At 43.9% G+C, this 20,858-nt stretch overlaps 1 protein-coding gene across 1 annotated transcript in view; it reads right to left on the bottom strand.

The window, feature by feature from the left end:
• Positions 1-1,316: 1,316 nt before the first annotated feature.
• The window catches only part of strn (striatin, calmodulin binding protein), a 56,332-nt gene continuing 36,790 nt past the window's right edge, over positions 1,317-20,858 (bottom strand). The window contains exons 9-20 of the mRNA XM_034187672.1: positions 14,731-14,893; positions 13,791-13,904; positions 10,721-10,852; positions 10,248-10,384; positions 9,997-10,172; positions 9,254-9,301; positions 8,438-8,559; positions 8,087-8,251; positions 6,798-6,938; positions 5,404-5,505; positions 5,039-5,125; positions 1,317-2,385 (exon numbers count right to left, since the gene is read on the bottom strand). Of these exons, the coding sequence (XP_034043563.1) occupies positions 2,216-2,385; positions 5,039-5,125; positions 5,404-5,505; positions 6,798-6,938; positions 8,087-8,251; positions 8,438-8,559; positions 9,254-9,301; positions 9,997-10,172; positions 10,248-10,384; positions 10,721-10,852; positions 13,791-13,904; positions 14,731-14,893 (1,557 nt within the window). The 3' untranslated portion in view covers positions 1,317-2,215. The remainder of the gene's footprint in view (positions 2,386-5,038; positions 5,126-5,403; positions 5,506-6,797; positions 6,939-8,086; positions 8,252-8,437; positions 8,560-9,253; positions 9,302-9,996; positions 10,173-10,247; positions 10,385-10,720; positions 10,853-13,790; positions 13,905-14,730; positions 14,894-20,858) is intronic.

Raw genomic sequence — 20,858 nt, 5'->3', positions numbered from 1 at the left:
CTCAGTCAAATGACAGTAAATTTTATGAACAGTGGGTTTACTCGTTTAAATTCCAGTTTCTAACAACGTCCAATCACAGTCGTGCTGGTAACACTGACCTCTGAGGTGAGAGAAGAACATAAAGCATACAGTTATCATATTAATTAACCAAATAATAACATATAATTAAAAATAACAATTAAAAAAAAAAATCTACCATGCAAATTTTTTAGGCAGCTAGAATTTTGGAACTGTAGTGTTTTATTTGGACCCTTCAGTGCGTCAACAGAAAATCTAATGTCAAATGACCAAATATTTATATTTTTACAAAAATATTCCTATTTTACATATTTTCATGACATTAAATAAAGTAATTAGTTATCAAGTTACCCATAAGGAGCCATCCTCCAGTCCTCACTATCCTATGACATCACAAAGGCAGCTGATGACGACTCAATTAAACAAATAAGATTGTAAAAATCTGATTACATACACAGCAATTTTGTCACAAAGAACCAGAAATCATCTAAAAGATGAAATTTTATCACCTCAAAGGATTTAAGTATTTTTAAAGGTGAAAAGTGGCCGGACGTTTTATTTGTTTGTATATTTCTAAATATTTAGCAGCTTCATTTATTTTTAAAGGTTTCAGGCACATTAAATATCCATTAAACCTTTGCATACACACACACACACACACATGTATATATATGTATATATATATATATATATATATATATACACATATATATACATATATATATATATATATATATATATATATATATACATATATATATATATATATACATATATATATATATATATATATGTATATATATATATATACATATATATATATATATACATATATATATATATATGTATATATATATATATATATATATATATACATATATATATATATATATGTGTGTGTGTGTGTGTGTATGTATGTAACAAATGTAAAAAAAAAAAAATTACCAGTGTAGATAATTTGCTCACGAACAATCTCAGCGACTTGTTTTCATGCTAACATTCTAGCTAGCTAACTGCCTCAAGTCACTGTAGAAATGCGTTTTGGTAAGGATTTGTACAAACTCTTCTGCAATATGTTTAAAATTGCGCACATCTCAAATATTTCATATTGCCTTGTGAAAAATGATGCTTTTCACAACTTTGGCATAAAATTTCAAATCTACCTGAAACAAAGTGTCACTTGTTTCAAAGAATAAACCTCAAAGATTTTGTTTTTTTAATTCGGGATACAAGTTATAACTTTGAATACTGTTATTTAAAAGCAAGCATTAAACTGATCATGTGATTTTTTTTAATTGTGTTTTTTTACTCATTTGTTCAGATTTGTTGTATATCAGAAATCTATGAATGTTTTATTAATAATCCCGACCTTTGACCTCATTTCGATGAAAGTGATCTTTTGTAAAATACTGCTTGAACATAACAGCAGGTAAACAAACCCGAGTGTTCAAATAACACAAGATTACAGTAAATCCAGAAATAGTCCAACTTTAAAAAGACTTGAATTTAACCTGAGAATTTATTTTGTCTGATATTAAAGCTGCAGAATGAATCCTGTTTTTTCCCCAAATGTCAGATGAATGAAAACAAGTTTTCTGAGTTTGCTGTTGAGCAAATCTCCTGCTCATATTTGAAATAATTCCAGTTTTCTGCATCAGAATCACAATATTTGTGAGTCGTTCTTTAATCTTTTTTTATGTGAGCGAGAAAATCTCAGCTAAAGAAAAAACCTTTAAATTTTGAATTTAATGGAGGTGCACTAAAATGTCACGGTCGGGTGACCGTGCTGTGATGTGTCTCATCGTGGAAATGAAACCGTTTGTTGTCTTTCGTCTGCTGCAGAAAAGTAAAATCCTGGAGAGTGAAAAGAAGTGAAGAAAAAGGCACATGATGATAATCGGTTTCTCGCTCTGAGGAAAACGTCGACCTGCAAACAAACAAACACTTCAGTAAACGCACAATGTTTCTGTTTTCTCATCCAGGGGTTTGGACCAGGACTCGGGCCAGCCCGGGTCAGAGGGCGTGAGGAATCTTAAAGGAGTGGTGTGCGTCAGGATTACCATGGCGATGAGCTCTCACGCTTCCTTTCCATTCAGTCTGTCTGCACATCAAAGCCCCGCCCACTGCAAACAGGAACTCCTCCTTCGTCATGGATTTGTGGTCCAAACGGTTAGCAGCAGGTGCAGGCTCAGACTGGTCATACGAAGACCTTGGCGAGGGCGTCTGCCCCGGCGCTGCCAATGTAGCACTTTGTGGGGTGGAAGGCCACGTCGTGGATGGACTCCTCAAACTTTTTCCTGTGAGCCGTGAACTCCTGGATGCAGGTCTTGGTCTCCATGTTCCAGAGACGGATCGAGCAGTCATGACCTGAGACCGAGAGGAATCCAGACACACGTCAGGAGGAAACGACCTAGACATCCAACTTCTCACTGATGCAAGGCAATCTTCTAAGGATTTTATGTGGATTAGATTACCAGCATGTATAACTGAGTATCATCAGCATAGCAGTGAAAGGTAATCCCAAAACGCCGCAATATGTGCCCAAGGGGTTCTATATAAAGGGAGAAAAGCAGGGGGCCTACGACAGACCCCTCTGGAACCCCAAATTTCATGTCACTAAGGTTAGAGGTAGCGTTACTGTACAAAACACAGTGAGAACGACTGGTCAAGTATGACGTCAGTCATGCAAGGGCACTCTCAGTAATCCCAAAGTGATTTTCCAGCCTATCAAGTAGAATATGATGATCCACTGTATCAAATGCAGCACTGAGATCTAACAGCAGCAGAACCGTAGTGGTGTCCGAATCCATCGTAAGCAGAAGATCATTCACCACTTTAGTGAGAGCTGTCTCTGTGGAATGATATTTTCTAAAAGCAGACTGCAGTGGCTCAAAGAGATTATTCTGAGTAAGATAGTCCACGAGCTGCTGTGACACCACTTTTTCCAGAATTTTAGAGCAAAATTATAGATTTGATATCGGCCGATAGTTTTTCAATACACTAGGGTCAAGATTAGGTTTCTTAAGTAATGGTTTAATCACTGCAGATTTGAAACATTTAGGAACAGATCCAGAAGTTAAAGAAAGATTAATAATTTCCAGCACAGTCGGCCCAAGAGTGGGCCACAGGTCCTTAAACAGTTTTGTTGGTATAGAATCAAATAAACAGGTTGTGCTTTTTGTTGGTGTTACGAGTTTTGTCAATGTCAGTCAGTGTGTGTGTATAGTCTCTGTGTGTGTGTGTGTGTATAGTCTCTGTGTGTGTGTGTGTGTGTGTGTGTGTGTGTGTGTGTGTGTGTGTGTGTGTGTGTGTGTGTGTGTGTGTGTATAGTCTGTGTGTGTGTGTGTGTGTATATTCTGTGTGTGTCTGTGTGTATAGTCTGTGTGTGTGTGTCTGTGTGTATAGTCTGTGTGTGTGTGTATAGTCTGTGTGTGTGTGTATATTCTGTGTGTGTCTGTGTGTATAGTCTGTGTGTGTGTGTCTGTGTGTATAGTCTGTGTGTGTGTGTATAGTCTGTGTCTGTGTGTATAGTCTGTGTGTGTGTGTATATTCTGTGTGTGTCTGTGTGTATAGTCTGTGTGTGTGTGTCTGTGTGTATAGTCTGTGTGTGTGTGTATAGTCTGTGTGTGTGTGTGTGTGTGTGTATAGTCTGTGTGTGTGTGTGTGTGTGTAGTCTGTGTGTGTCTGTGTGTATAGTCTGTGTGTGTGTGTATAGTCTGTGTGTGTCTGTGCGTATAGTCTGTGTGTGTGTGTGTATAGTCTGTGTGTGTGTATAGTCTGTGTGTGTGTGTGTATAGTCTGTGTGTGTGTGTGTGTATAGTCTGTGTGTATAGTCTGTGTGTGTGTATAGTCTGTGTGTGTGTGTGTGTATAGTCTGAGTGTGTGTGTGTGTGTAGTCTGTGTGTGTCTGTGTGTATAGTCTGTGTGTGTGTGTATAGTCTGTGTGTGTGTGTGTGTATAGTCTGTGTGTGTGTGTGTGTATAGTCTGTGTGTGTGTGTGTGTGTGTATAGTCTGTGTGTGTGTGTGTATAGTCTGTGTGTATAGTCTGTGTGTGTGTGTGTATAGTCTGTGTGTGTGTATAGTCTCTGCGTGTGTGTGTGTGTATAGTCTGTGTGTGTGTGTATAGTCTCTGTGTGTGTGTGTGTATAGTCTCTGTGTGTGTGTGTATAGTCTCTGTGTGTGTGTGTGTATATAGTCTGTGTGTGTGTGTGTGTGTATATAGTCTCTGTGTGTGTGTGTGTATAGTCTCTCTGTGTGTGTGTGTGTGTATAGTCTGTGTGTGTGTGTGTGTGTGTGTGTATATAGTCTGTGTGTGTGTGTGTGTGTATATAGTCTCTGTGTGTGTGTGTGTATAGTCTCTCTGTGTGTGTGTATAGTCTCTGTGTGTGTGTATAGTCTCTCTGTGTGTGTGTATAGTCTCTGTGTGTGTGTGTGTGTGTGTATAGTCTCTGTGTGTGTGTGTGTGTGTGTGTGTATAGTCTCTCTGTGTGTGTGTATGGTCTGTGTGTGTCTGTGTGTATAGTCTGTGTGTGTGTGTGTGTATAGTCTCTCTGTGTGTGTGTATATAGTCTCTGTGTGTGTGTGTATATAGTCTCTCTGTGTGTGTGTGTGTATATATAGTCTCTGTGTGTGTGTATATAGTCTCTGTGTGTGTGTATAGTCTGTGTGTGTGTGTATAGTCTGTGTGTCTGTGTGTATAGTCTGTGTGTGTATAGTCTGTGTGTGTGTGTGTGTGTATAGTCTCTGTGTGTGTGTGTGTGTGTGTGTGTGTGTGTGTGTGTATAGTCTGTGTGTGTGTGTGTGTGTATATAGTCTCTCTGTGTGTGTGGGTATAGTCTGTGTGTGTGTGTATATAGTCTCTCTGTGTGTGTGTGTGTGTGTGTGTGTGTATAGTCTGTGTGTGTGTGTATATAGTCTCTGTGTGTGTGTGTGTGTGTGTGTGTGTGTGTGTGTGTGTGTGTGTGTGTGTGTGTGTGTGTGTGTGTGTGTGTGTGTGTGTGTGTGTGTGGACAGACTTACTTCCGGACATCAGGTAGAGTCCGTTTGGATCCACAGCCAGACTTGTGACAGAGTCCAGGTGTGCGACCATCGAGTGGATCAGTTTACCTTTAAAAGTAAAAAATAATAATCATAAAAAACCTTCAGTTTTTTTTTCTGGACCCTGAATCCTGCTGAAGTCAGACGTTAAAAACAGCAGCACTGAAAAGTGTCTCTGAGGTCTTTATCCTCATTTATTATCTCATCACTGTGGACAGATGCGGTCACAGGACTTGGTTTGTTGAGCTTCAGACTTCATTTGTGTATAATTTTTTTCTTGCAGTGGTTTTAGCTTCATTAAGGTGTCAGTGATGTGGATGTAGCCCCGCCCCCTCAGCCTCGTCTACCTGTGTTGTTGTCGAAGAACTGGATGTGGCGGTCCTCCTGCGCCGTGATGGTGATCGGCAGCGTGGGATGACTCAGCACTTTGTTGATCTTGCACGGTGCCTCTGTGTGGGGACGACGGCAGGAGAACAACATTAAGACTTGATATCGACAAAAACATCCTGTCCTGAACACGTGTGACCATCCAGGATGGACAGGCAGAAAACGGGACCATGGACCAGTTCAACCCTGAGCTCAGTGTCCTCTGGACGGGTCCTCAGGTCAGGGAAGAGTTTTCCCTCCCTTTCTTTGTCCTTCTTGCTCTATGATGTCACAAAGACCTGACAGACTCACGTCCATCATCTGTCAGAAATGTACACATTCTAGTTGACATGTGACCTTCAGCTTGACCTTGACCTCAGTCGTAACATCACTAACAGTCAGGTCTGAGTCAGGTCAGTCAGCTGGACGCGTTTAGTTCCTGGAAGACATTTTTCTGACATTTCCAGGTCTACATGCAGGACTGAGAGATGCTGACTAGCTGACTTGACTCAAGCTGCTTGGAAGCAACTTCAACTACTAGTTAAGATACAATCTTAAAAAATTAACTAACCCATTCATCGTTAGGGATGTTTGTTTTTGTTGTAGTAAAAATAAAAATAAATTTCATTCTGTTATGGTGTCCACAGACTTTCCTCTGAGCTGAGCGTGTTACTGCAGGATTCCACCAGAGGGCGCACCACTGTCCTCAGACTGCACAGCTCTGTTTCCATGAGGAGCTGTAAATGTCAGCTGTCATCACACAGACGTGATCTCAAAACTTCTTTTCAAAGCATTATGACATTTTTTGTTGTTGCTGATTGTCTCAATACTGCCTCTACTGTTCATGTGTGTATTGCAACTTGTGGATGCGTGGTGTTAATTTCTGAGGATGCAGAATACACAAAACACCTATCACGTGTACACAAAGGCGTAGTTATTAAAGCATTAATATTTCTGTCCTATGAACAAACTTATATAAGTAGTTCTGTGTTGATGAAAGTTGTTAATAACTCAGATTCCATGCTTTTCTTGATGCTTAATGACATGTTGATTTATTTTTCAGCAGCACTATAAAACAGAAAACTGACTGACTGAGGAGGAAAGTTAAACTTTGATCTGCGCCAGGTCTTTGTGACATCATAAGGTGAGAATCCTGAAAGGAAAACAAACCTCCCAGAGGGAAGAGATGAGAAGAAACAGACAACGGAGGGTTTTCTTAGTTTGCTCGGAGCTTCTTTGATCAATAACAATGATTCCATTTAGATACATAAAAATAAGACTTTTTGAGTTTTCAGGTCCAGACAGATGGTCTTCATTTCTAACCGCAGTCGTGTTTCCAGCTGTAGGTGGCGCTGTGTGGACTGGTGTCCTTTACCTGGTGATCCGGCAGATTCCAGCGTCAGCAGCAGCTGTTGTGTCTCCATGTTGTAAAGTCCGATGTGGCCGCTGCAGAACGACGTCACCATGTGAGCCGGCTCGCTGCTGACCAGGTCCACCGAGGTCGGCACGCCCAGCTCTGCCCCAGAGGAACACAGTGCGCGTTAGAGGACCCGCGCCGAGTCAGGGCTCAAAGACAGAGACTGAAACAGTCACCATGCTTAAAAAATAAACAAATAGTGGCTGTCATTTTAAAGGAAAAGAAGCTGCTGCTTGTCACGCCCACTTCCTGACAGATGAGCTAACGATATAAACCCAGAACAAGTCCGGTGTTGCAGACCGAACGGTCCACCCCTAAAAATCAGTCTACACTGCCTCCACTGCGCATGCGTTGTTTTGGAGCTCAGCAGCTCATCTGAGTCTGAGTCTCTGAGACTGAGTCTCTGAGACTGAGTCTCTACACCCAAATGGATTAATGTGATTATTAACCATCAGATGACAAAGTAAAACCTCTTAAATCATTCTAAAGTCAATTTTAAGCAGAAACGAGGCGACACCTGGTGATGCTTTGAAATGACTGACACACAGTGAACGCATCAGCTAGCAGCTCGTGTAGCCGCGGTGCTCTGATCGCTTCATCCGTCTTTTATGATGAAATAATGCTGAATTTATGTGTAAATGATTGTTGTAGAAAAGCTTCAGATATCTGTCACTGAGATACCACGGCTGATGACACACGCACAGTGAAGGCAGGGCGGACCAGTTTTTAGGGGGGACCGTTCAGTTGGCAACACCGGCTGTGTCAGAGGTCAGCGCGGCTCAGTGGGCGTGTTTCACACACCAATGAAATGACCAGATGTGCATTTCTGTGACATACATCACAGATGTTTACAATGAACCGTTTCAGGCCTGAATGTTACGTTTCTACACACACACACGCACACGCACACACACACACACACACACACTGATTCTAAATGTGGGCTGAATGTGGGAATTGTGTTAAAAAAATAAAAATGTGGTGCATCAGTCTGTAATCAGAAAACAAAATAATCTCTCACTCATCTTCAACCACTTACTCTAATTAAGGGTGATGGGGGCGGAGCCTATCTCAGCAGTCATTCATTTAATTAATGATCTTATTCAGGTGAAGAAAACTTTGCTCAGTTTGAACTTTTTTCAGACTGACTTCAGCTACTCAGCGTTTTCTGATAAATAACGGAAACATTTTTCAAATACTACGATTCGGCTGAAGTGCAGGAAGAAGGCGGAGCAAATGACTGGCACCTCCTCTCCTGTTGAAAACAGCCAGAGAGGTCGCGTCGTCGCCATTCCAAAGCCGGACCGTTCCATCTGCTGAGCAGGAGAGGAGGCGGCAGTGGGCGGAGCTATAGACCAGTCCCCAAACAGCGTCTGTGTGACCGCAGAGCGCCCCCCGCAGGACAGATGGCTCTATAACAACAACAACACAACAGACAATAAGGTTTTTGTCTTTACAGCTAAAAATACTTAAAGCTTTATGACAAAGAATTCAATTTCAGATTAAAAGAGAAAATGACGTCATTAAAAAAATGTTAAATGAAGAAACAAGTTATTTTTATCAGAGTTAAGATGATTCGTGAGCAGAAGGTGGCGTACCGTAGGAGTCGTAGGGGTCGATGTTTGGGTTTGGTGTGTTCCAGCTCTGAATGGTTCCATCCACACCGCCGCTGAAGCACTGCTCACCGCTGGAGCTCATGGTCACGCTCAGCACCGCACCGCTACAGACGACACGCACACAGAGGTGAAGACGTCAGTCCGGTCCAGGACCTGAGGCCCAGTGAACGGGATCACAGCATCATAGACTTACAAATATTCAGAGTATTCAGAGGCTAGTTAAATCAAGAATATGACGGCAGCATGAAAGCTGCCAGAAGGCACATGGGACACGAAGAGGACGAGGTGAGGGAAGCCACCAACGCACCCGTTACACCTGTGAAAGAGCTGCAAACATCAGTGTCTGTGACTGAAGCAGCTGCAGACACGTTTCTCAGGGCCACAGCGGTCAGCTTCAGAAGTGATCAGAAAAACACATTTGGCATCCTGCAGGGCGGCGCTCACACGACTGCTGCTGTCATTTGCATTTCTGTTGGTAATGGCAGCTGGTTTCATCCACGACAACGTACCAGCAAATAAAGAGAAGATACAGAAGATGCACAGCCAAAGCCTGGATAAGAACTGGTCAGGATCTGACAGTTCTTAGATCATCAGTGGACCTCAGGAGGTCAGGAACTAAACATGACCCTGGGTCCTGGGAGTCTCCAAATGTGTCTCATTAACATCATTTTCTGATGTTTCTCAGTTCAATTCATCAGAAAATGATCTCACTCTCAACCTAAAATATTTTCTTTTTGTTGTTATATATATATATATATATATATATATATATATTCAGGAGGGTCCAGAGGAACTCACCTGTGGGCTCTGAACGTGTAGATCGGCTCGACATCCAGAGCAGCACATCTGCAAAACAAACATTTATCAAATTAATAAATTAAAAACACACACACACCAACAACAGAATTAATTTTTGAACCTTGCTTCATGATTCTTCTGATACAGGCTTCATGTCCAATATTTATATCTGGATGTCCTGTTTGCAAATCCTCTGTCTTTGTTCAACTTCTTATGAGTAAATACAGTTTGAGGAAACAACAGAACTCAGCCCAGGGCTAGGGTCAGTCCCGGGCCCATCGCTAGGGTCAGCCCCAGGCCCAGGGCTAGGGTCAGTCTCAAGCCCAGAGGTAGGGCCAGACTCAAGCCCAGGGCTAGGGTCAGTCCCGTGCCCAGGATTAGGTTCAGCCCTGGGCCCAGGGCTAGGCTCAGTCTCGAGCACAGAGGTAGGGCCAGACTCGAGCCCAGGGCTAGGGTCAATCTCGAGCCCAGGTCTTCTATCTTCTTCTTGAACACAAAAGAAGCAGAAAACTTAGTTCCTCTTTTTCTTTCTTCCAACGATCCTACACTGGCTTTATTTAGAGTTCAGTCACAACAACATGACGATTCCACGGCGGCTAACTGTGTCAAAGGCTTGTATCATGAAACATGTATCGTGAGGCCTGTATCGTAAGGTCCTTGTCACAAAGCCTGTGTTGTATTCTGTGTTGTGCCGACTGAGCCCCGAGCACAAAAACCATCATTTTAAAACCAGAGCTTCTCACTTTTTGGCCGGTGCCGTCTTCTGGAGGTTCCACAGTTTGAGGGTGTGGTCCTCAGAGGCGGTGACCAGGACCGGCTCCACTGGGTGGAAGGCCAGGCTTCTGACAGAGTCAAAGTGGCTCCGAAGGGTGAACTTTGGGTTCCAGGTCTTCCTCAGGGCGTCGTTGTTACTGGTGATCTGTGAGAGGTTCCTCATGAATTATGGAACATCTTGAGACATCAAAGGAGTCTTTGGGACTTGAGTTTTACTCACGTTGTACGCCATGCTCTCAGCTTCGTTGGCCACAGTTAGTCCGGCCAGTTCTCCCAGTCCCAGCTCGTTAGAGACCGCCTCGTCCACTCTGCCCAGGATGAAGGACTTCCCAGTTGATGGCAGGAAGGTCATGGCCTCTACAGGAACACAGAAGGCAGCAGGGTCAGATGTCACATCGAATTGTAGCCCCAAATTAAACCATCCTAAGATTTTGGGCCAAAACCCAAAAACCTTTGTTTATCCAGCAACTTCAGAAAAGTTCCAAATTTTCTTAACTCTGAGCAACAAATATGGAAGATTCTCCACCACAGGCACCTGAACAGATGTTCTCAGTCATTGAAGGTAGTCTCAGAATGCACCAGGGCAGTGCCACAAACTGCAAAAACCTTTGGAGGCTGAAAGTGGATCTCTGGATCTGTTAGCGCACCGGTTAGCTCAGCTGCCGCGCCGCTAAGGACCCGTTCAGTGCTTACCGTCTTCTGGGCGTCCGACATCGTGCTCGCTGAGCCTGGGCACGGCGGGCCGGGATGGACCCATCATGGAGGGAAGCTCCTCCACATCCCGCAGGTTAGACAGCATGTCCTGGAGCTTAGACCGGTTCGGTCCTAGGTCAGGAGGAGGAGCCACAGAAGGACAGGAAGAAGGACAAAAACATCAAATCAGGTTCATCAGCAGCAGGATGGACAATCATATTATCATGATTATCATCATCATCATCATATTATTATTATTATTATTATTATTATCATATTATATTATGATGGTTATCATTGTCATCATCATCTTATTATTATGACCATCATCATATTATTATTATTATTATTATTATAATGATGACTGTCATATTATATTATGATGGTTATCATTGTTATCATCATCTTATTATTATGATCATCATCATATTATTATTATTATTATTATTATAATGAAGATTGTCATATTATATTATGATGGTTATTGTTATCATCATCTTATTATTATTAATATTATGATTATTATGATGATCATCATATTATTGTTATTATTATTATTATAATGATGATTGTCATATTATATTATGATGGTTATCATTGTTATCATCATCTTATTATTATGATCATCATCATCATATTATTATTATTATTATCATATTATATTATGATGGTTATCATCATCATATTATTATTATTATTATTATTATTATTATTATGATGATTGTCATATTATATTATGATGGTTATCATCATCGTCATCATCTTATTACTATTATTATCATCATCATCATATTATTATTATTATTATCATATTATATTATGATGGTTATCATTATCATCATCGTATTATTATTAATATTACGATTATTATGATGATCATCATATTATTATGATGATCATCATCATCATATTATTATTATTATTATTATTATTATGATGATTGTCATATTATATTATGATGTTATCATTGTTATCATCATCATCATCATCATCATCTTATTATTATTAATATTATGATTATTATAATGATGGTCATCATATTATTGTTATTATTATGATCATCATCATATTATACGCATATTATGATGGTTATCATTGTCATCATCATTATCATCATCTTATAATAATAATAATAATTATTATTATTATCATTATTATTATTATTGTGATCATCATCATCATCATTATCATTATTATTATTATTATCATATTATATTATGATGGTTATCATTCTCTTCATCATTATCATCATCTTATAATAATAATAATAATAATAATAATAATTATTATTATTATTATTATTATTATTATTATTATTATTATTATCATATTATATTATGATGGTTATCATTATCATCATCTTATTATTATTATTAATATTACGATTATTATGATGATCATCATCATATTATTATTATTATCATCATATTATATTATGATGTTATCACTGTCATCATCATAATCATATTATTATTATGATCATCATCATCATCATATTATTATTATTATAATGATGATTGTCATATTATATTATGATGTTATCATTGTTATCATCATCATCATCTTATTATTATTAATATTATGATTATTATAATGATGGTTATCATATTATTGTTATTATTATGCTCATCATCATATTATACGCATATTATGATGGTTATCATTGTCATCCTCATTATCATCATCTTATAATAATAATAATAATTATTATTATTATTATCATTATTATTATTATTATTGGTATTATTATTATTGTGATCATCATCATTATTATTATCATTATGATGGTTATCATTGTCATCATCATCATCTTATTATAATAATAATTATTATTATTATTATTGTGATCATCATCATCATCATCATTGTTATTATCATTATTATTATTATTACTATCATCATCATATTATTATTATATTATAATGGTTATCATTATAATAAAATAATTGTAATTCATTATTATCAGGTTGTCCTAAAAGTTCCCTAAAAAGCCTTCAGTTAATTCAAAATGCTGCAGCTAGAGTGCTGACGGGGACTAGAAGGAGAGAGCATATCTCACCCATATTGGCCTCTCTTCATTGGCTTCCTGTTAATTCTAGAATAGAATTTAAAATTCTTCTTTTTACTTATAAGGTTTTGAATAATCAGGTCCCATCTTATCTTAGGGACCTCGTAGTACCATATCACCCCAATAGAGCGCTTCGCTCTCAGACTGCAGGCTTACTTGTAGTTCCTAGGGTTTGTAAGAGTAGAATGGGAGGCAGAGCCTTCAGCTTTCAGGCTCCTCTCCTGTGGAACCAGCTCCCAATTCAGATCAGGGAGACAGACACCCTCTCTACTTTTAAGATTAGGCTTAAAACTTTCCTTTTTGCTAAAGCTTATAGTTAGGGCTGGATCAGGTGACCCTGAACCATCCCTTAGTTATGCTGCTATAGACGTAGACTGCTGGGGGGTTCCCATGATGCACTGTTTCTTTCTCTTTTTGCTCTGTATGCACCACTCTGCATTTAATCATTAGTGATCGATCTCTGCTCCCCTCCACAGCATGTCTTTTTCCTGGTTCTCTCCCTCAGCCCCAACCAGTCCCAGCAGAAGACTGCCCCTCCCTGAGCCTGGTTCTGCTGGAGGTTTCTTCCTGTTAAAAGGGAGTTTTTCCTTCCCACTGTAGCCAAGTGCTTGCTCACAGGGGGTCGTTTTGACCGTTGGGGTTTTACATCATTATTGTATGGCCTTGCCTTACAATATAAAGCGCCTTGGGGCAACTGTTTGTTGTGATTTGGCGCTATATAAAAAAAAATTGATTGATTGATTGATCATTGTCATCATCATCTTATTATTATTATCATTATTATTATTATGATTATTATCATCATATTATTATTATGATAATTATCAGTGTCACTGAAGTTCACACTGCAGACAAAAATGTCCTGATGGGTTCTGGTACCAACCCTGTGGACCAGTTCAGGACATTCAGAGTTTTTAAAACAGCAGAACCAGAAAACAAAAATAGAAAAGAATAAAACTGTGTATGGAGCAGGATAAGCTGTGGCCCCGGGTCAGGACTTACTCTTCACCCCCTTCTTGCCCTTGCGTTCCTTCCTGTACTGCTCCTTGAGCTGGGCGATCAGACCCTGGTCCACGTCCCAGGACACCTCGCCGGTGGGAGGCTGCTCCTCCTTCTCTGCAGGAGCAGAAAGGTTCAGGTTCATAGTCTGATCCGGATCTCAGGGTCACACGTTCATGCACACTTCAGGTCAGACTCACTTCAGGTTTATTTACTCCAAAAAACAAACAAACAGGATTTTAATCTGAAACGGAGGATATTCTCTGTTCTGATGTTTTTGTGATATAAATAGAGAATCAGAGATTAAAAATGCTCCTGGATGAGTGGAGGGGATTCTGAGGGATGAGGAGCAGCGGCGCAGTGGCGGAGGCAGCGTGGGTTTGACAACACAAGACCAATGTGTTTTGTAACAGGTGCCTGTTACAAAACACACAAAGGCAGCTCAGACGGTCGTTACCGCTGTGTGCTCCATCGTTAGTGTTGTAAAGAAAAAAGAATTCACCTTCTCATGCTGCGTTTGGGTCCGTGTGGGAATGTCAGACTTGCTGAATTCTTTGTGCTTTTCTTCCACTCATCTTGGTGTGTTCTCAGACCTGCACTCTGATGAATCATCGCCTGCGTGGGGACGCTTTTTGTGGAGCTGGACAAATGACGTTGAAAGTGTTGCTAGGCAACAGGAGGATTTTGCGGCAGGTAACCTGCGGGGGCGATCCTGGAACTTTATTTTGATCATTCAGGATCTTGTGTGGAACAGACGCACAGCGGTTTGTCTGCACACTGAAGTGATCTTGAGCAAAACGCTCAATTCCAAACTGCTGCTGATGTGTGAAGAAGTTTGTGCGTAAGCCGGTTCCCATGGTAACATGTTTCTAAAAGTCCTCATTCTTTAGTTTTTGTGTGTTTTAGTTTGGGTATGGAGGGTCAGAGGCATTCCGGGTCTTACCCCACTCCTCGCTGTCCTCCCTGCTCCTGGACTCTGGAGAAACATCCAGCTCGTCGGGACTGGCCAGGAAAGCAAAACCCTTCAGCGCCTCCTCTGTGTCGGGGTCATCACTGAGGTCAGAGGTCATGGAGGATGGTGTAGAGGACTGCTTCTTCCTCATCATCTGTCAAGAGTCACAAATGGATGAAGACACAAAGACTCCTCAGACAAATCTAAGCCCGCTGTGAGGAACGCAGCGGTACAACGTATCGCGTCAGTATCCGGTTTATGCCTACATGCAGTACTCATTTCAAGGAACGCGTAACACCAAATCAGATCAACAACATGGAGTTTCAGAGAGGACGAGTGTCGTCACAGCGCGTCACAGCGCGCCAGAGCCGCCGCCGCCAACTGAAGCCGACAGCTGCGACTATAAAAAGATGAGAATGGCACAGAAAGTGTTTAGTGTCTAAAAGTAGCAGCACCTCTGTGACAAACTGCTCACAGCTTCCTGAAAACACAGTGAAACAATCCAGTACCAAACCCACACCGCCAGCTTCACCAAGTGACCAAAACCACACCGCGGGCTTCACCAAGCGACCAAAACCACACCGCCGGCTTCACATTGCGACCAAAACCACACCACCGGCTTCACAGTGCGACCAAAACCACACCGCCGGCTTCACAGTGCGACCAAAACCACACCGCCGGCTTCACAGTGCGACCAAAACCACACCGCGGGCTTCACAGTGCGACCAAAACCACACCGCCGGCTTCACAGTGCGATCAAAACCACACAGCGGGCTACACAGTGCGACCAAAACCACACCGCCGGCTTCACAGTGCGACCAAAACCACACCGCGGGCTTCACAGTGCGACCAAAACCACACCGCCGGCTTCACAGTGCGACCAAAACCACACCGCCGGCTTCACAGTGCGATCAAAACCACACAGTGAGCTTCACAGTGCGATCAAAACCACACCGCCGGCTTCACAGTGTGACCAAAACCACACAGTGAGCTTCACAGTGTGACCAAAACCACACAGCGAGCTTCACAGTGTGATCAAAACCACACAGTGAGCTTCACAGTGTGATCAAAACCACACCGCCGGCTTCACAGTGCGACCAAAACCACACCGCCGGCTTCACAGTGCGACCAAAACCACACCGCGGGCTTCACAGTGCGACCAAAACCACACCGCCGGCTTCACAGTGCGACCAAAACCACACCGCGGGCTTCACAGTGCGACCAAAACCACACCGCCGGCTTCACAGTGCGACCAAAACCACACCGCCGGCTTCACAGTGCGATCAAAACCACACAGTGAGCTTCACAGTGCGATCAAAACCACACCGCCGGCTTCACAGTGCGACCAAAACCACACCGCCGGCTTCACAGTGCGACCAAAACCACACCGCCGGCTTCACAGTGCGATCAAAACCACACAGTGAGCTTCACAGTGCGATCAAAACCACACCGCCGGCTTCACAGTGCGACCAAAACCACACAGTGAGCTTCACAGTGTGACCAAAACCACACAGCGAGCTTCACAGTGTGACCAAAACCACACAGTGAGCTTCACAGTGTGATCAAAACCACACAGCGAGCTTCACAGTGCGACCAAAACCACACAGCGAGCTTCACAGTGTGATCAAAACCACACAGTGAGCTTCACAGTGCGACCAAAACCACACAGTGAGCTTCACAGTGCGACCAAAACCACACAGCGAGCTTCACAGTGTGATCAAAACCACACCGCCGGCTTCACAGTGCGACCAAAACCACACCGCCGGCTTCACAGTGCGAACAAAACCACACAGTGAGCTTCACAGTGTGATCAAAACCACACAGCGAGCTTCACAGTGCGACCAAAACCACACCGCCGGCTTCACAGTGCGACCAAAACCACACCGCCGGCTTCACAGTGTGATCAAAACCACACCGCCGGCTTCACAGTGCGATCAAAACCACACAGTGAGCTTCACAGTGCGATCAAAACCACACCGCCGGCTTCACAGTGCGACCAAAACCACACCGCCGGCTTCACAGTGCGAACAAAACCACACCGCCTGCTTCACAGTGCGACCAAAACCACACAGTGAGCTTCACAGTGTGACCAAAACCACACAGTGAGCTTCACAGTGTGACCAAAACCACACAGCGAGCTTCACAGTGTGATCAAAACCACACAGTGAGCTTCACAGTTTGATCAAAACCACACCGCCGGCTTCACAGTGCGACCAAAACCACACCGCGGGCTTCACAGTGCGACCAAAACCACACCACGGGCTTCACAGTGCGATCAAAACCACACCGCCGGCTTCACAGTGCGACCAAAACCACACCGCCGGCTTCACAGTGCGACCAAAACCACACCGCCGGCTTCACAGTGCGACCAAAACCACACAGTGAGCTTCACAGTGCGATCAAAACCACACCGCCGGCTTCACAGTGTGATCAAAACCACACAGCGAGCTTCACAGTGTGATCAAAACCACACAGCGAGCTTCACAGTGTGACCAAAACCACACAGTGAGCTTCACAGTGCGACCAAAACCACACCGCCGGCTTCACAGTGCGAACAAAACCACACAGTGAGCTTCACAGTGCGACCAAAACCACACAGTGAGCTTCACAGTGTGATCAAAACCACACCGCCGGCTTCACAGTGCGACCAAAACCACACAGTGAGCTTCACAGTGCGACCAAAACCACACAGTGAGCTTCACAGTGCGACCAAAACCACACAGTGAGCTTCACAGTGTGATCAAAACCACACCGCCGGCTTCACAGTGTGACCAAAACCACACAGTGAGCTTCACAGTGTGATCAAAACCACACCGCCGGCTTCACAGTGTGACCAAAACCACACAGTGAGCTTCACAGTGTGACCAAAACCACACAGTGAGTTTCACAGTGTGATCAAAACCACACCGCCGGCTTCACAGTGTGACCAAAACCACACTGAGCTTCACAGTCACCAAAACCACACAGTGAGCTTCACAGTGTGACCAAAACCACACAGTGAGCTTCACAGTGTGATCAAAACCACACAGCGAGCTTCACAGTGTGACCAAAACCACACAGCGAGCTTCACAGTGTGACCAAAACCACACAGTGAGCTTCACAGTGTGACCAAAACCACACAGCGAGCTTCACAGTGCGACCAAAACCACACCGCCGGCTTCACAGTGCGAACAAAACCACACCGCCGGCTTCACAGTGCGAACAAAACCACACAGTGAGCTTCACAGTGTGATCAAAACCACACAGTGAGCTTCACAGTGTGATCAAAACCACACAGTGAGCTTCACAGTGTGACCAAAACCACACAGCGAGCTTCACAGTGCGACCAAAACCACACAGTGAGCTTCACAGTGTGATCAAAACCACACAGCGAGCTTCACAGTGTGACCAAAACCACACAGCGAGCTTCACAGTGTGATCAAAACCACACAGCGAGCTTCACAGTGTGACCAAAACCACACAGTGAGCTTCACAGTGCGACCAAAACCACACCGCCGGCTTCACAGTGCGACCAAAACCACACAGTGAGCTTCACAGTGTGATCAAAACCACACCGCCGGCTTCACAGTGCGACCAAAATCACACCGCCGGCTTCACAGTGCGACCAAAACCACACAGTGAGCTTCACAGTGCGACCAAAACCACACCGCCGGCTTCACAGTGCGACCAAAACCACACAGTGAGCTTCACAGTGTGACCAAAACCACACAGTGAGCTTCACAGTGTGATCAAAACCACACAGTGAGCTTCACAGTGTGACCAAAACCACACAGTGAGCTTCACAGTGTGACCAAAACCACATCGCCGGCTTCACAGTGCGACCAAAACCACACCGCCGGCTTCACAGTGTGACCAAAACCACACAGTGAGCTTCACAGTGTGATCAAAACCACACCGCCGGCTTCACAGTGTGACCAAAACCACACAGTGAGCTTCACAGTGTGACCAAAACCACACAGTGAGCTTCACAGTGTGACCAAAACCACACCGCCGGCTTCACAGTGCGACCAAAACCACACTACCGGCTTCACAGTGTGACCAAAACCACACAGTGAGCTTCACAGTCACCAAAACCACACAGTGAGCTTCACAGTGTGACCAAAACCACACAGTGAGCTTCACAGTGCGACCAAAACCACACCGCCGGCTTCACAGTGCGAACAAAACCACACCGCCGGCTTCACAGTGCGAACAAAACCACACAGTGAGCTTCACAGTGTGACCAAAACCACACAGCGAGCTTCACAGTGTGATCAAAACCACACAGCGAGCTTCACAGTGTGACCAAAACCACACAGCGAGCTTCACAGTGTGACCAAAACCACACAGCGAGCTTCACAGTGCGACCAAAACCACACCGCCGGCTTCACAGTGCGAACAAAACCACACCGCCGGCTTCACAGTGCGAACAAAACCACACCGCCGGCTTCACAGTGCGAACAAAACCACACAGTGAGCTTCACAGTGTGACCAAAACCACACAGCGAGCTTCACAGTGTGATCAAAACCACACAGCGAGCTTCACAGTGTGATCAAAACCACACAGCGAGCTTCACAGTGTGACCAAAACCACACAGCGAGCTTCACAGTGTGATCAAAACCACACAGCGAGCTTCACAGTGTGATCAAAACCACACAGCGAGCTTCACAGTGTGACCAAAACCACACAGTGAGCTTCACAGTGCGACCAAAACCACACCGCCGGCTTCACAGTGCGACCAAAACCACACAGTGAGCTTCACAGTGTGATCAAAACCACACAGCGAGCTTCACAGTGTGATCAAAACCACACAGTGAGCTTCACAGTGTGATCAAAACCACACAGCGAGCTTCACAGTGTGATCAAAACCACACAGCGAGCTTCACAGTGTGACCAAAACCACACAGTGAGCTTCACAGTGCGACCAAAACCACACCGCCGGCTTCACAGTGTGACCAAAACCACACAGTGAGCTTCACAGTGTGATCAAAACCACACAGTGAGCTTCACAGTGTGATCAAAACCACACAGTGAGCTTCACAGTGCGACCAAAACCACACAGTGAGCTTCACAGTGTGATCAAAACCACACCGCCGGCTTCACAGTGCGACCAAAATCACACCGCCGGCTTCACAGTGCGACCAAAACCACACAGTGAGCTTCACAGTGTGACCAAAACCACACAGTGAGCTTCACAGTGTGATCAAAACCACACAGTGAGCTTCACAGTGTGACCAAAACCACACAGTGAGCTTCACAGTGTGACCAAAACCACACAGTGAGCTTCACAGTGTGACCAAAAGCACACCGCCGGCTTCACAGTGCGACCAAAACCACACCGCCGGCTTCACAGTGTGACCAAAACCACACAGTGAGCTTCACAGTGTGATCAAAACCACACCGCCGGCTTCACAGTGTGACCAAAACCACACAGCGAGCTTCACAGTGTGACCAAAACCACACAGCGAGCTTCACAGTGTGACCAAAACCACACAGTGAGCTTCACAGTGTGATCAAAACCACACCGCCGGCTTCACAGTGTGACCAAAACCACACAGCGAGCTTCACAGTGTGACCAAAACCACACAGCGAGCTTCACAGTGTGACCAAAACCACACAGTGAGCTTCACAGTGTGACCAAAACCACACCGCCGGCTTCACAGTGTGACCAAAACCACACAGTGAGCTTCACAGTGTGATCAAAACCACACCGCCGGCTTCACAGTGTGACCAAAACCACACAGCGAGCTTCACAGTGTGACCAAAACCACACAGTGAGCTTCACAGTGTGACCAAAACCACACAGTGAGCTTCACAGTGCGACCAAAACCACACCGCCGGCTTCACAGTGCGACCAAAACCACACCGCCGGCTTCACAGTGTGACCAAAACCACACAGTGAGCTTCACAGTGCGACCAAAACCACACCGCCGGCTTCACAGTGTGACCAAAACCACACAGTGAGCTTCACAGTCACCAAAACCACACAGTGAGCTTCACAGTGTGATCAAAACCACACCGCCGGCTTCACAGTGTGACCAAAACCACACAGTGAGCTTCACAGTGCGACCAAAACCACACCGCCGGCTTCACAGTGTGACCAAAACCACACAGTGAGCTTCACAGTCACCAAAACCAC

The sequence above is a fragment of the Thalassophryne amazonica genome, chromosome 15 (assembly GCF_902500255.1).
Source record: "Thalassophryne amazonica chromosome 15, fThaAma1.1, whole genome shotgun sequence".
NCBI classification, from domain to species: domain Eukaryota; kingdom Metazoa; phylum Chordata; class Actinopteri; order Batrachoidiformes; family Batrachoididae; genus Thalassophryne; species Thalassophryne amazonica.
Note: the sequence above shows the minus strand (reverse complement) of the source record. Positions and strands in the feature narration are given on the sequence as shown.